Consider the following 16,690-nt stretch of genomic DNA (forward strand, 5'->3'; position numbering starts at 1 on the left):
ACATAGGACCCTATGGGAAATACATACAAGTTTCTTCTTATAGAGAACCATTGAATGGAATGAAACCAAACATAGCAGAAATGTTCCTTATGAGATACTGACCAAGTGTTGTTACATTGTCGCCATTCCAACGTCCAAGATGGCCGCCAGTGGGGGACTTAGTTTAACATAGGACCCTAAGGGAAATGCATACAAATGACTTCTTTTAGAGAACCACTGAATGGAATGAAACAAAACATGGCATGAATGTTCCTTTTGAGGTGCTGACCAAGTGTTGTTACTTTGTAGCCGATCCATTATCCAAGATAGCCGCCAGCGGGGGACTAAGTTTAACATAGAACCTTATGGGAAATGCATACAAATGACTTCTTTTAGAGAACCACTGAATGGAATGAAACCAAACATAGCATGAATGTTCCATATGAGGTGTTGACCAAGTGTTGATACTTTGTAGCCGATCCATCATCCAAGATAGCCGCCAGCAGGGGGACTTAGTTTAACATAGGACCCTATGGAAAATGCATACAAATGACTTCTTTTAGAGAACCAATGAACGGAATAAAACAAAACATAGAAAGGATGTTCTTTATGAGGTACTGACCAAGTGTTGTTACTTTGTAGCCGATCCATCATCCAAGATGGCCGCCAGCGGTAGACTTAGTTAAACATAGGATCCTACGGGAAATACATACAAATGTCTTCTTTTAGTTAACCACTGAATGGAATGAAACCAAACATAGCATGGATGTTCCTAATGAGATACTGACCAAGTGTTGTTACTTTGTCGCCCTTCCAACGTCCAAGATGGCCGCCAATGGGGGACTTAGTTTAACATAGGACCCTATGGGAAATACATACAAGTTTCTTCTTATAGAGAACCACTGAATGGAATGAAACCAAACATAGCATAAATGTTCCTTATGAAATGTTGACCAAGTGTTGTTACTTTGTAGCCGATCCATCATCCAAGATGGCCGCCAGTGGGGGGGGGGCTTAGTTTAACATAGGACCCTAAGGGAAATATATACAAATGTCTTCTTTAAGTGAACCACTGAATGGAATGAAACCAAACATAGCATGAATGTTCCAAATGAGATGCTGACTAAGTGTTGTTACTTTGTTGTCATTGCAACAGCCAAGATGGCCGCCAGTGGGGGTACTTAGTTTAACATAGGACCCTATGGGAAATGCATACAAAAATCTTTTTCTAGAGAACCACTGAATTGAATGATATCAAACATAGCATGCATGTTCCTTTCCTTATGAGGTGCTGGCCAAGTGTTGTTACTTTTAGCCAAATTTTATATTTTTTTATATGATTTCAAAAACCCAAGTAGAATCAGGTGAGCGATACAGGCTCTTGAGAGCCTTTAGTTCATGTCGGGGCCATTTATAGACGACTATAGTGTATGGTGTATTTCTCATTGTTGGATGTCGTACGATTCCCTATACTTGCTTGCGTCCATTTCATTTGAAATATGGTGAATAGTTGTCTATTTACATTCGTACCACATCTCCTTATTGTCATATAAAACAATATGGCCAAAATCAATACCTACAAAAGGCAAACAAGAATCAACAAAACCCTACCAGATCAAATAGGGAAAAAATTAGCCAAATTATTGCCAAAATCAGTGAGGGAGGAGACCTGGAAGTGTTAGCAGTTCTTGTTCCAGGTGAAGCGCATTTTCTAGACACAGATAAAGCAAAACGTTACAGAACTTTAAAAATAATGTAAGTATTTAAGCGAAACATAATTTATTTATCTATATTTTCATGGAGATATTATAACCACGTCACTAATGAATAGGCATACTCGTGCGTTAATCCCTTCCAAATAAAACAGTAGTCCTCTTAGTTACTTTTGTGAAATTTCTTTTTCTGACTGATTTGTTTTCCTTCGATCTTCTTCTTTCATTTTATCTATCGTTCCCGATTTTTCGTTAGTTCTTTCGTTGCCTTTTCCTATATATTAAGAATTAAACACACTTATATCCGTGTTAACATAAAATGAGTACAGAATATTTAACATTGTTAAAATGTTAAGAATAATTCCATAGCTTGAAAAGATATAATTTAAGAAATTGAAATAGCTCAATGTTAGATACGTTGTCTAGTTTCACCGTCAAACCGCATCAGTGAATGCAATTTGCTATACGATTTATTAACTTTATGCGACAAAAAACCTTGTTTTACTATTTTCCATCTGATTATATTAATGTGCTTGTCAAGTTCTTAACCACAACTATTTCTTTTTAATATGACTTTGAAACTGAGTGACGTGAGATTCCCAAACAGCAGGAGATGGTTTAGCATGTTGATGCACCTAGAGTTAACTCCGTTCATAGGCCATATCCGATTTTTTTATGTTAATTTAAAAAATAGTATGCAGCAGTATGGAGGAAATACGACTGTGCAGATTTTATTTTTTATTTCAAAATTATATTTACTAGCAATACAGATACGAAATTCTCGACAAGTTTTACATTACATGCAATACAACTAGCATTTCTAGTTCTAAACAAAGACAGTTTGCTATGTTTTTTTTTTTTTTTTTATATTTATCATATTTTAATGAAATCTGTACATTTGTTAGCTTAAAACATCAAGTACCGGTACCTTATCCCGGCCTCGTTAACATTAGTAAATATCATATTTATACAGTTGTTAGTATTTGTTAGTATTATACATTCAATTTTCAATATTTGGAAAAAAATAAAAAAAATATGCCATGTCAGTAATTTCAAAAAGAAAGAAGTTTACTATTAAGATTTTCAAACATAATTATCTGTATAACAAATGCACAGGTTTAGAAAAAAATATATATATATATATATTGTTTTTTGTATTAAATTTCTTTTTTTCTTATTTGCACATAAACAAAATAAGTTACACACTTTTGTATGCATAATAGTTATATACACTAAAAAGAAGACATATAATATATTATTTGATAGACACAGCAGTTTTAGTTTGATACATTGCAGATAATGATTTTAAGACAGAGGTTGTTTGGATATGAAATATAGACATTATATGTGGAGTCTATTTGTTTTTTGTTTTTTGTTTTTATGATAATAAAGGAGTCCAGGGGTTCCAGCAGTTTTCTGCCCTACTGAGTAATTTATTTTTATAGAATATATTTTTTTCTATTAATAAGTTTTCCTTTAAATAATTTTTACGTGCTATTATATTGGTTTGTTCCATAGCTAATTTGCTTCTATAAATGTAGAATTTTGTTAACAGAAGTATTATATTTCTTATATCATTTTTATCGGTTTTTGGTTAAAATACCAAATAAAACCAAATCAATATTTAAAGTTAGTTCTATTTCTGTCTTCTCAAATATCCAGGAGTCAAGGTCTTCCCATAATTTTGATATATATGGACAATTCCTATTGTTAATTATCCATTTTTAGATGGTGACGTTCCCTTGTCACCATCTTATGGTGTTTATATATCTCAACTTGTACGATTCGCTCGTGTATGTAACAATGTATTAGATTTTAGCGAGAGAAATTTATGTATTACTGAAAAATTATTACACCAGGGTTTTCGATATCACAAACTGGTCAAAACATTTACTAAATTTTATCACCGGTATAAGGAAATAATTCGTAAATATAACTCAACATGCAGACATCTTATACGTTCAGGTATTTCACATCCAAAATTTTATGGAAATATTCTTTATAAAGCACAAAAATGTCAGTATTCTCCTCAGAAACTAACAAAACCTTTAAATAGACTTATTAAAAGGGGATATAGTTACGATACTGTTGTCAGGTCATTAAAGATTGCATATTTTGGCTTTAACATTGATTCACTGATAGGGTCTTTGCATCTGAACTAAACACATTTATTTCTAAAAATACAGTTGTTGGCATGACACGGGTTATGTTCTTCTCATATATTTTATGATAGTATGATACTAAACCCCTAACGGGAGGGATTGTACCTGATATTCATATGATGAAGACATAATCTTTCAATCAGTTTAATTGAGGTCTGGAGCTGGCATGTCAGTTAACTGCTAGTAGTCTGTTGTTATTTATGTATTATTGTCATTTTATTTATTTTCTTTTGTTACATCTTTTGACATCGGACTCGGACTTCTCTTGAACTGAATTTTAATGTGCGTATTGTTATTCTTTTACTTTTCTACATTGGCTAGAGGTATAGGGGGAGGGTTGAGATCTCATAAACATGTTTAACCCCGCCGCAATTTTGCGCCTGTCCCAAGTCAGGAGCCTCTGGCCTTTGTTAGTCTTGTATGATTTTAAATTTTAGTTTCTTGTGTATAATTCGGAGTTTAGTATGACGTCCATTATCACTGTACTATTATGCATATTTTAGGGGCCAGCTGAAGGACACCTACGGGTGCGGGAATTCTCGCTACATTGAAGACCCATTGGTTGCCTTCGGCTGTTGTTTGCTCTATGGTCGGGTGGTTGTCGCTTTGACATATTCACCATTTCCTTTCTCAATTTTATTAAGTCCAGAATATATGTTCTATTGTTTCGATCCCTCCGCACCCAAAACTACAAATATTTGTATCTTTAATTTTTATTTTAAGGAGAAGTTCATTGGTGCCTAAAATTCGATGTATTATTCTGTATTGAAACCACTGCAATTTTGAATTTTTTGTAATATAAAAGGGCAATACATGGATATTTTTCCAATTGAAGTTCGCATTGAGAATTAATGACCATTTTTGTTCACATTTTTGTTTAGGATTTGACTTTTTACCATTCAAAATATTATACATATCTTTTGAACCTTCTGGGATTTAAAAAAAACCTTTAATACTGAGGGCAAAACTGGACCGTTTTCTCTCTTTAAGTCATTTGGACATATTTGATATTCTTTTAAATACTTTTTTATTGACAGAATTAGGCCTTGATATGTGAGAAAATTAGTTTTAATATTGTATACATTATTAAAGTGATCAAAAGTCATAAAGTTTCCATCTTCCTGTAACAAGTCATTGATCAGCCAAACCCCTTTTTTTGTTCAATCTTTATATAATACTGAATGGTTACCAATCTTTATTCCATCATTCTTCCATAAAGGGCATGTTTTAATTTGAGAGTTATTTTGTACATTTTGAAGATCTTGCCAAGCATCAAATACTTCTTTCCAAAATGGATTATTCAACTTTTTATAAGGACCAAGAAATTGCATTTCCAAAAGATTCAGATTTTCTGAAAAGAGGAATAGTTTTACTAGTTTTGAATTATTTCTATTTATTCTTCTTATCCAGGTTAGTTTAAGACCTTTTATGTAGTTTTCAATATTAATCATTTTTAGTCCTCCTAAACAGTGTGGTTTGGATAAGGTGTCTCTATTGACTTTATCTGGTTTGTTATCCCAAATAAAGGAAAATATTTTTTCAGTAAAATGTTTAAGCTTTGTGCTATTTAGACTAGGTATGGACAGGAATAGATGGTTTAATTTTGATATTATAAGTGTTTTTATCACTGTTATTTTTCTCCGTACTCTAGATAAATATGCAGAATTATCAGGTCTTAATATAAACTTAGACAAGACCAAGGTTGTTTGGATTGGGAAGAAAAAGTTTAGCCAAGAAACTATGTGTGTTAAGTGGGGATTGGAATGGGGTTCCAGCAGATTTACACTTCTTGGGATAAATTTCTCAGTGGATATTAGTGAAATTGAAAATTTAAACTATAACCCCAGGTTGAAAGAAATTGAAAACATTATAAAAACTTGGACTAATCAAATACTCTCAGTTTGCTATGTTTTAGCATTTTACAAGTTCATGCTTTTGGACTATTTATGGTTTCTCTCCCTAAATCCGTTGTGTGTATACTGATTGATACTTCAGTCAGGGATAACATTGTTCATTTATTCAGTTTTATCTGTTTTTAGCTATCTTTCAGTAAACTGCTCATGATCTGTGCTTTGATATTTCGAGTCAACCTGTTAAGTAAACCTTTTTTCAACACTTTTTTGTTGTTATTATGTTGTGCTGCTATTCTACAGTCCATGTTAGAAGCTTGGAGGTTTGCAGACATTTTTACCCACAAGATTCTGTAAGTGATGTTTTCAAGTCAAGAACCTGTATTTCAGTGGTTGTCCGTTGTTGTCTCTCATGTTAGGTTTTCCTTAATTGTTTAGTTTGTTTTGTTTGTTTGGATCATTTCACATTTACAGCTGACTATACGGTATGAGTATTTATTATTATGAAAGGGTCAAATGTAGTTGTCTTGTTAGATATTTGTTCCATTATCAATCATTACACATCTCATTATTTTATATACAATATGAACAGAATAAATCAATGATTTTTTGTTTAATAATATTAAATTGTGGTTGTATTTGCTGATCTTTACTTATATTATGCAATATTGGAACGTACCTTGATTCTTTATTATTATTTCCATTTCATGCACAAATACTGCATCTACACAGGTATAAAAAAAAGACCATAAAAAAGGAGTTCCTTTACATTTTTTAATGGTTAATTTCTTAAAAGTTTGAAACTAGATATTGCTTGGTTACGGTTACAATAATTCCTTGTGTGTTTATAAAATGTATGTTATCGTGGAATATCCATTACATTGAAAATCATTTCTTTGTGTTATTTCATCTCGAAGAAACAAACGATTATTTTTCTACGGTTTAACATGTATGAAAAACGATTTTACCTGTATGAAAAACGATTTTACCTGTATGAAAAACGATAAACATGTATGAAAAACGATTAAACATGAAGGAAAAACGATTTTACCTGTATGAAAAACGATTTTACCTTTATAAAAAACAATGTTACCTGTATGAAAAGCAGTCAGGTGATCGTAGGTCAAATCTTTTGGGTCATAAACATCCTCTTCTAAATTTTTATTCTACGAAAAAGCAAAATCACAAAAATACTGAACTCCAAGGAAAATTCAAAACAGAAAAAAATCAAATGGCAAAATAAAAAGCTCAAACACATCGAACGAATGAATAACAACTGTCGTATTCCTGACTTGGTACAATTGGTACAGATAGTTGATATAGAAAGTAAACTTTATAAAATTAGTATTGAAAAATAGTGTATATTAAAATACTGTATACTATATTATTTAGTTAAATTGTTATGACATGAAGTTATGAGATTTCTGTATATATTCATATAAGGATTTTTGATAAACCAGAAAAATTATACTCGTAATTTTTATAGTCTTGGATCCCATTCTTACATTTACCAACGCAAGATAGTTTGAACTAAGATCCAAGGTTGTACACCATTTTAACTACAATTACCTTTTTGGGGTCCCACTTCTTTGATTTCAATCCCTCTGAAAAAATAAGAGGTTTACCGATTAAATGATTTATGTACATTTCTAATTAATTATCTGATCAAACAAAAGACATTCAGTCACGAGACTGACATTTAACTCTATAACAAAGACCAAAATCTGACCATCTTTTGATTTCTTTTGATATCTTTTGCGTTATGTTGTTCATAGTATCAGGGTATAAGTTACTCAGAATTTTGTTTTCTGTGTAGTGTTTATGAACTTTTGGTCTATTCATCTTCTTTTTTTCAACATTTCGTTTTCTTTTTTAAGTACATATGGTCATTGTGGTGTCTGTCTTTTTATTTGGGAAATTCCGTTGCTTTGTATTTTTCCTTTTCGCCATAGCATGTAGTAGTCTATGAGACAAAATCCTTACATAGACTTTTACGGTAACACCATTTGTTTTTGTTCTTCGTTTGACTACCATAGTTATGTTCATGATCGGTTTATTTTGTAAGTTTTGTTAGTTCATTAATTGGTTGTCATTGAAGGCCAAAGTGAACTATAACGTATTTGATTTTGTCACTTCCTATTTTATTGATCTCCGCTTTATTGTCATTTTTTTTAATTCTGTCGCCATGACACCTGATTTCTAAAAAAATTCTACTCTCTGGTCTCTTGTGAAGAGTTGTCTAATTATTGGCAATCATACCATATCTTTTTTATAAAATTTTAAAATCTGAAATAAGAAGAGAAACGTAGAATATCAGGACATCAAGCACTCTTAATTCTTATGTATGATACATCCGATAATATTAAATACGGGGAAACGCTTACCTTGAAATTTAGGGAAATCTGTATGAGAATACGCAATAATTAATCCAAGAAAGGAAAATGTACACATTAAAAAATACTGAATTTTCATCATTCTGTTCAACTGGTGAAACGGTTGAATTTACAACCGCTAGATTCTACAATTAAAACTTAATAGCAAATAAGTAGCAAATCATAGCAACAGTAATAATACATTGGTTGATCTGTATTTGATAGTAACCGCAACACATGTTATTTTACTACAACAATTATTATTTCATTTAATTTCAGGTACTCTGGTAAAATGCTTTCCGATGCTACTTTTATTTCTCGATTACTGTCTGAGTGATTATATTTGGTTTTTCCTTTGGGTTTATCGATCAATATAAAATATAAGTGTACTCAAAATTAATTGCTATATCTAGACATATTTTAAAGCATTACATTTGAGGTATTTTTAAATGCAGTACTAAAAGTATAATTATACAAAAGAAGACGTGGTATGATTGTAACATTGTGTAGTGACAATAAGTGTTCACATGTGAGAGGTGACAAAATAGGCATTCTTCCTTCGGAGAAAATGTTTTTAAGATTTAAGACTTCATAGACCCTCATGGTTATTATATATGCTATATAGTGTATTGATTGATTGATTGATTGTTGGTTGCTTTACGCCGCATTAGCACAAAAAGGCTATATCGCGGCGATATATAGTGTATTGAAAACCGGAGCAAAAAAAGCGTAGAAATGTATCCAAAATAGTTGCAAACCTAGAATCACAGCCAAAATAGGTAATACAGCCAACCACGGTTTAGACCAGCAAAAATACAGCATTTAAACAAACTAATCAGTTTTTATGAGGTGTATTTGGTAAATGTGACTGTTGGTGAATATGCCGAGTTGAATAATGCTATCAAAACTAGTTGTAAAAATATTATTAACAACCTGTTTTCGGTAAAGATCAATTATTTGTACTATTATCTTGTATATAAATAGCACAAATGTTTTTTCGGCGCGTATGCAATGGTTTGTGAGGCAAATGATACATTGTTTGGCACACAAGCATAGCACCAATTTTACAAAGAAATGTCTTCATATTAACCTGTGTTACTTTCAAATTAAATGCCCTCAAATTTAATAAAAGCTGCGCGCAAACGTAAAAGAAAGAATTCCCAAATGCGCGAAAATGTTACGCGACCGCCATGATAATGACATTGTAACGGAAATAGAATTAAAAGTAGATCAGAAGGCTGTCAATTTAATAATATCTGATGCAAAATCAAATCAAAAACTAAGATGGTTCTGCATGAGATAAATTTGTTACCATTATTATAACTTTAACTTCCTTGTGCTCCTAGTTCAGTGGACGAACCTGTTATCTAGGGGTAAATGTATGATGCTGTCTTTTATGTTTGTCTTTCGTTCAATGTAACTGCAATATTCAAACCGTTGGTTTTATATTTTGAATATTTTCCCTTTTTTTTTATTAACAGTTAAGTCTGCTACACATCTTTTCTTACACATTGAAATGGACACAAATGTGCACTTTCGTTTGTTAATTCGTTCTTTTGTTCGTGCGTTCTTCTTCAGTCTTCATTCATTATTTCAGGCATACACTTATTTAGCATTTTGCAAATTCATAAACAAACATACAATGGTCTGTTACTGGGACAATTTTAGTGAACGTGAGACATTCGACATCTAATGATAATCAACAAGATATCACTAACTCTACATTTAAATAAGAGCGAAAATATGTTTATTATTGTTAAAACGTGATCGACAATACTTGAATTGATACGATCGAAATAAATAGATTTAAAAACCAATTTCAAACAGTTATTCAATAACGCAGTAGTCTCTTTTTATGACGCTTCTCAATTCACAACCAGTACAGGATTTAATTGTCCGCAAAGGTCATGTTTAACAGATGGATTATGAAAATGTCGAGATGTTAAGGTTTGACTGTCTATAAATAAAAAAAAACATGAAATTACGTTCTTTTTCGAGAGAATTTATTTGTTTTTTAAAATGTTGATTTTCGCTCTATATATTTGTATATTAGTCGCTTTTCTAATAGGTTTGTGATTTAAATTACATCAACACGTTTCAACATATTTTTTACGCATTCAAAATGTTTCATTGAAAAACATCAAAATTAAAATAACTTATTCATAAAAATGTTGTCCTATATCTAGATTGAGTTAGTTCATTCCTGAGGTAAAGACGTTCGTAAGTAATTTCTTGTATTCCTAACATAACATTTTAAGTAATAAGAGTACAATACGAGTTAGGTCTTATATGATGGGCTATGTGTATTTATTTTTTCCAACATCTTTTATGTATGTAATAAATGAATTTAATGAAGAAGAAAAAACGACACTTCAATTCATGTTTAATTTTTATTTTTTTTATTTAGATTAGGACATGTTTTCATAAATATGAATATGTTAAACGTGCATTGGACATACAAATAAAGTGTACCTAACAATTTTACTATTATTAAAAATAATGTTTGATAAAAAACGGCGATCTCTGAGAGCGAGCTTCATTGTCTGGAGTAAGGACAGGGAAAATGCAGGATAAACAATATCAATAAAAGGCAAGATTCATGCATGTGTGACAGGAGTTTCGTAATCTAACCCTAGGATAAATGTTTTTGCTGATTCACTAGCATGTCAACGCTCCGGCTTCCTCCATTAATAAAAACCAAAATAGCCAATAGTACTGAAATAAGCATTAAACAACAAAAAGCAATAGATCAATCAATTAACATGGTAAAACTATGAATAGAAGTCAGACAATGTCAGTTGAAAAAGTATTTATTTCTTGCTTTTCTCTCATCGTTAGTGAAGTAAAAAAAAAACGCGTTTGTTAAAGTGACAATGTTCGTTCACAGCTAGCTTCACAATTTTCATTCTGTGATAATGAATACTCTAATAATATTTCTAATTTTCACATTTTAGGACTCCATCGTGTTTTAACGACAGAGACCCAATATGTTCCTACGAATAATATTATGCCTTTTACTATGTACACTGGTCAGTGGTGCCAATTTCATTCAGAGCATTGTAAGTAGTTTAGTCTTAGTTTTAAAGTCATATAAAGTTTCAAACTAATGACAATATTTACAATTAATAGTTGGTAAAATGTATCATATAAAAGGAAATGTCATGATGTCAACGTTTTCGGTCAAGTAGTCTAAATGTCATGATTGTGATGTGAAGCAACTTTTGATTTTTTTTAATCTCAGAAATGTGATTGACATGAATCCAATATCTTTACTTATATTTATGTATTGGTTCTGCACAACCTACATAGCACAAAAATCAAAACAATTGGAGCCGCGAAGTCAAAATCTTTGATTTTAACTCGTAGCATGTTTTATCATGACCCAAAACATATTTCTGATTCAATTTGTATTTGTTTTTATTTTGCATTTCTTATACTTATTATTCAAAAGTCATTCACAGTTTTTGTCTTTTTTAAATGAATATGCACTATAGACTAAATCGTCAAGGTTGTGTGTAAAACCCTTCATCTATTATGTCTATATACAATAAAGCAAAATGAGAAAATGTACTTTAATACATTCCTATGTCTATTTTGATTATATCATGGTTTAAAGTATACATATAAAATGTGACTTAGATAGTTGTCGAACGTCAACAAAATCTAATCAAAGTACTGCAGTACTGAACATCGGATGACCGAAAGTTCTTGTGGATGGTCAAAAGCATATGTCACAGAAAAAAAATCACATCTCTATTCCTGAAACTGAGGTTAATGTACAGAGATATATTTTTTTCTTAGACAAGTTCGTGCGTGGATGATGAATAAATGACAGGAAATTCAACCGCACCGTAATAACTATTATATTGTAGTGATACAAATCAGGATAACTGGGACTATTATACTAATATAATAATAGCCCCAGAGTATATACTGGTTTGTTGTTATATATTATATTAATATAACAGTTACATGTATATATTATTAATTCGTATATTTTAACAAATTTGATTCGTTTAGGGATAGCCACATGTTAAACTATATTTTCGAAGGTAGTGAGAAAACGGCGGATAGCAAAAAGCATATTGACCGGCAAAAAGCATATTGCACGGTTATTTTTAGAATATCTAAAAACCGATATACTTTCAGGGCCGTAACTAGGGTACGACTTCAGGGGAGGCAGGGGTTTGGGGGCCGCCGATTGAGGCCCCCTAAGAGAGGGGGTTGGGGGGGCACAGCCCACCGCCGATTTTTTTCTCGCAGTAAAATGGCTAAAAATGACCCGTTTTCCTTCGATTTACTTACTTTAACATGTTTAAGAAACATCAGTATTGCTGGATCCTGGAAGCAATTTTTATGCAACACTTAGTATCTGTATTTAAAGATATTTTTGTTAGAAATCAAACTGGTCAGTTAAAAAAAAACATATAAAGGAAGATCATAGAAAGCAAGATATTTTTTTTGTCGAGGACCTTGAATTTCAATATTGTTGAAAGCTGAACAGACATGTATATAGCTACAACCAGGGACTTTCTAAACTAGTATATACTTAGTTTAGAAAGTCTCTGCTTCAACGAATTGGAGTGTTTAACTACTAAGACATTGACCATAATGTTCTCGTACGATCGGCCGGGAGACGTTAAAAATGACCCAACAGCTGATTCAGCCGGTAACGAATTTCCGATATCATAAAAGATTCACAATACAAAGGATCGAACTTCCTCTGCTTAATGCAGCCCCTACATAAATGTGAATAGTTAAGTTTATTCAAAATTGTCGAAAGCAAAGTTTCATATGTGTTCTCGTACGAATACTGAATAACAGACGGACGGCCACACGAAAATAAAATTATACTGAAACAGTTCACTTTCGATCAAAAATCCGGAAAATGACAGATATATCACGTATCATGATAACAGTGTAAAAACTGTAAACTTGTATTGTTTATAATATAAATTCAAGTTCTTCGTGTACATATTGTCAATATTTCATTTTATTACTTCAAAAAAAAATTTTGGTGTAGAAAATTCAGGGGAGGCAGTTGCCTCCCCTGCCTCATAGGTAGTTACGGCCCTGACTTTGTGACGTCATGTAATGAATTTCAGGATATTGTTTAACGTTTTGAAACAAATGATATCTGTGATCGATTATTTGACGAAAAAAAATCTTCGAATACATAAGATGTCAAAAAAAAAGTAAATGAAATAACAACTAATATGTTGTTATTGTCAAGGAGACAATGTAATATCTATAAAGTTCCAACAAACCTAAATGACGATTTTGATACAAACATGGTCGGAAATTAATAATATAACAAATATAGCCTTTGTATGAGGTCAATACAGGTTATATCGACCCAAAGAAGTATATCGACCTCGGACTTCGTCCTCAGTCAATATACTTCTTTCAGGTCAATATATCCTTGTATCGACCTCATACAAAGGCTATATTTGTATAATATAATTTTCATCCATTTTTATATCATTCTATTCTTCTAATAATAGTGCAGTACAAGTGCATGGTGGATACTCTTCTGTAAAAAAACGATTTTTCTTAAAGATTAGATATGAGAAGCCGTTCATATTTTCCGGCAAAGAGAATTACAGGGTTACCGATCCTTGCCGGGAGTGTCGCAAAACGTTCTTCAGATATTCTTCCGCAAGCTTTAACACAATTTTTCGGTACGAGTGCATAGATATTATCAATGATTTTTTTTACTTTTATGTATATATCTAACGACAAAACATTTTCATATTATTAATTTGTGTTTTAAAAAAAATATTTATAGGAGTATCCATTGAAAATTTTTTTAGAACAAGCGATAAGGAATGTTATTTTGCACTAGATAATGTCCGCGGATCTATAATTTTTCAATGTCACCTCGATTTAAAAATTATATAACATAATTGTAAATGTAAAGCAAAATAGATTGAATATAATACTAAAAATCCTTCGCGAAAAAACATCTGCCATTTTTTTTATCTAACTATTTTGGCAATTCCCGTACGTGAGATGTGTTTCCATTTTAATGCTTAAGCATCATCTCATTTAAAATTTCTTCAATAAATGATATTTTTTTTCATTTTATTTTTTTTTTCATATTCCTAAAATATCAATGTTTTCACTTTCATTACTAGATTGGGAAAAAAACATATTTGATCCTGATTGTACTGTATAGAAAAATAGTACTCGTTCGTTAAATGGAACGGTTCACACAATTTATTTGATGTTGTATGGAATAAAATAAATTGTGGAATAAATATTATCATTAAAATATCACATCTGGTCGAGATCCGACATTCCATCTTTTTCCATTTTAACTTTAATTCCCCATCTATAATCGCGCTTGAACTAATTTGTCCTTTCAACTTGTTCGATGCGTTAATTAATTTGTAATTGCTCTGAACATGCTACTGAACGTAATGTAATGCAATGACGAATCAATCAATGTCTTGTATTACACATCATGAGTTATGAATTCTACACTTTTAGTTTGATAAACTTGAAGAAGCAAATGCAACTGGAGGTGTATGTAGCGTTGATATCAACCGTCAACTTATACGTTCTGAGGTTCAACCTGAAGATGGCTATATTCCTTCATATACAATGGCTTCTTTCTACAATGATGATGAAAGCATTGAAAATCTATTTTGTGATTTTGGATTTTGGCAGATAGAAGAGTTAGACGATAATAGAAAAGGTGACAAATAAGGATGTATATACATTTATCTTATAGGGTGTCATAAAAATGCATGGTTAGTTACCATATGGGGTTAGTAAGGAATCACTTCCATTTCAAAACATAAAAGATGGCACGTCCTTTTATAAAAAAAAACCATGGTGTTTAGGAAAAGTTAAAAAAGGGTCAATAGACGAAGAAATTGGTGATGACAGATTGAAATAAATTCATAAAACGCATTAAAAACTAACATGTTCGTGTTATTGGCATTAAGGAGTTACTTCCCTTTCAAAACAAAAAAAGATATCTGAAAGCTTTAGGTTTCATGTTTTAAACAATTGAAATAAATTCATGAAACAAATTGAAAGCTACCAAGTTGTTATTGTAGGCTTTTGGTTTCTGCATAGACAAATGGAAGTTGGTTTTTAATACTAAGTATTAAAGACCTAATCACTTAGGCGACCGCTAGTGTAAATACCTCAATAATAAAGATAAATTAGTTACACGGTGTGCTTCGCTCTTATACCATATTGGATTTACTTACCCCATATATATCGTATTAGGTCCCTAACACACAATGTAACTGAAAGTATCCGTATTGCTGCAAAGAATGGTTGTCATACGGTATATTTATGAATCATGCCCAATAAATAATACATTAATGCTAACTATCCACCACTTAAATATTCTGAAAGGTACAATATTCAAAAGTATCTATTATGGAAAGCAACTCACCTGATATATATATAAACTGCTATATATATACATAGAAGGCGGATGTATTTTCATATTGTTCTTGCAAAAACATTTTTTGAGGTAAAACAAAAATAAGGTTTTGGAAAAATAAGATAACAATTCTGAACCATTCTTCTTCTAAAAACTAGTCAAAACATTTACTAAATTTTATCATCGGTATAAGGACATCATTCGTAAATATAGCTCAACATGCAGACTTCTTATACGTTCAGGTATTTCACATCCAATTTTTTATGGAAATATTCTTTATAAAGCACAAAGGTGTCAGTATTTTCCTCAAAAACTAACAAAACCTTTGAATAGACTTATTAAGAAGGGATATAGTTACGATACTGTTGTCAGGTCATCAAAGATTGCATATTTTGGCGTTAATATTGATTCACTTATAGGGTCTTTGCATTGGAACCAGTTGTTGGTATGCCACGGGTTATGTTCTTCTCATATATATTATGATGGTATGATACTAAACCCCTAACGGGAAGGATTGTGCCTGATGTTCATATGATGAAATCATAATCTTTCAGTCAGTTTAATTGAAGTCTGGAGATGGCATGTCAGTTAACTGCTAGTAGTCTGTTGCTATTTATGTATTATTGTCATTTTGTTTATTTTCTATGGTTACATCTTCTGACATCAGACTCGGACTTCCCTTGAACTGAATTTTAATGTGCGTAGTGTTATGCGTTTACTTTTCTACATTGGCTAGAGGTATAGGGGGAGGGTTGAGATCTCATAAACATGTTTAACCCCGCCGCATTTTTGCGCCTGTCCCAAGTCAGGAGCCTCTGGCCTTTGTTAGTCTTGTATTATTTTAATTTTAGTTTCTTGTGTACAATTTGGAAATTAGTATGGCGTTCATTATCACTGAACTAGTATATATTTGTTTAGGGGCCAGCTGAAGGACGCCTCCGGGTGCGGGAATTTCTCGCTACATTGAAGACCTGTTGGTAACCTTCTGCTGTTTTTTTTTTCTATGGTCGGGTTGTTGTCTCTTTTGCACATTCCCCATTTCCATTCTCAATTTTATTATCATATTCGGTGCTCAAGTTATTTAATTTAACACCAATATATACGATGGATTGTACAATTTATAGATCTTTTCACTCAATATTGTGGTAGGAATTTACTGTATTTAACATACCTAACAATATGGTAATCAAACCACATCGTTGGATTCTCT

At 31.7% G+C, this 16,690-nt stretch overlaps 1 protein-coding gene and 1 long non-coding RNA gene across 3 annotated transcripts in view; one reads left to right on the top strand and one right to left on the bottom strand.

The window, feature by feature from the left end:
• Positions 1-6,381: 6,381 nt before the first annotated feature.
• Positions 6,382-8,225, bottom strand: LOC143062165 (uncharacterized). Its single transcript, XR_012974583.1, has 4 exons — positions 8,088-8,225; positions 7,273-7,307; positions 6,797-6,869; positions 6,382-6,427 (listed from the first exon to the last, which is right to left on the bottom strand). It is a non-coding gene; the product is annotated as an uncharacterized LOC143062165 (long non-coding RNA).
• A 2,804-nt stretch (positions 8,226-11,029) lies between these two features.
• Positions 11,030-16,690, top strand: part of LOC143063124 (uncharacterized) — a 32,721-nt gene continuing 27,060 nt past the window's right edge. For both annotated transcript variants that reach the window (XM_076235091.1, XM_076235092.1), the window contains exons 1-2: positions 11,030-11,134; positions 14,568-14,775. In XM_076235091.1, coding sequence (XP_076091206.1) covers positions 11,063-11,134; positions 14,568-14,775 — 280 coding nt within the window. In that variant the 5' untranslated portion in view covers positions 11,030-11,062. The remainder of the gene's footprint in view (positions 11,135-14,567; positions 14,776-16,690) is intronic.

The sequence above is a fragment of the Mytilus galloprovincialis genome, chromosome 2, assembly GCF_965363235.1.
Source record: "Mytilus galloprovincialis chromosome 2, xbMytGall1.hap1.1, whole genome shotgun sequence".
Lineage (NCBI taxonomy): Eukaryota > Metazoa > Mollusca > Bivalvia > Mytilida > Mytilidae > Mytilus > Mytilus galloprovincialis.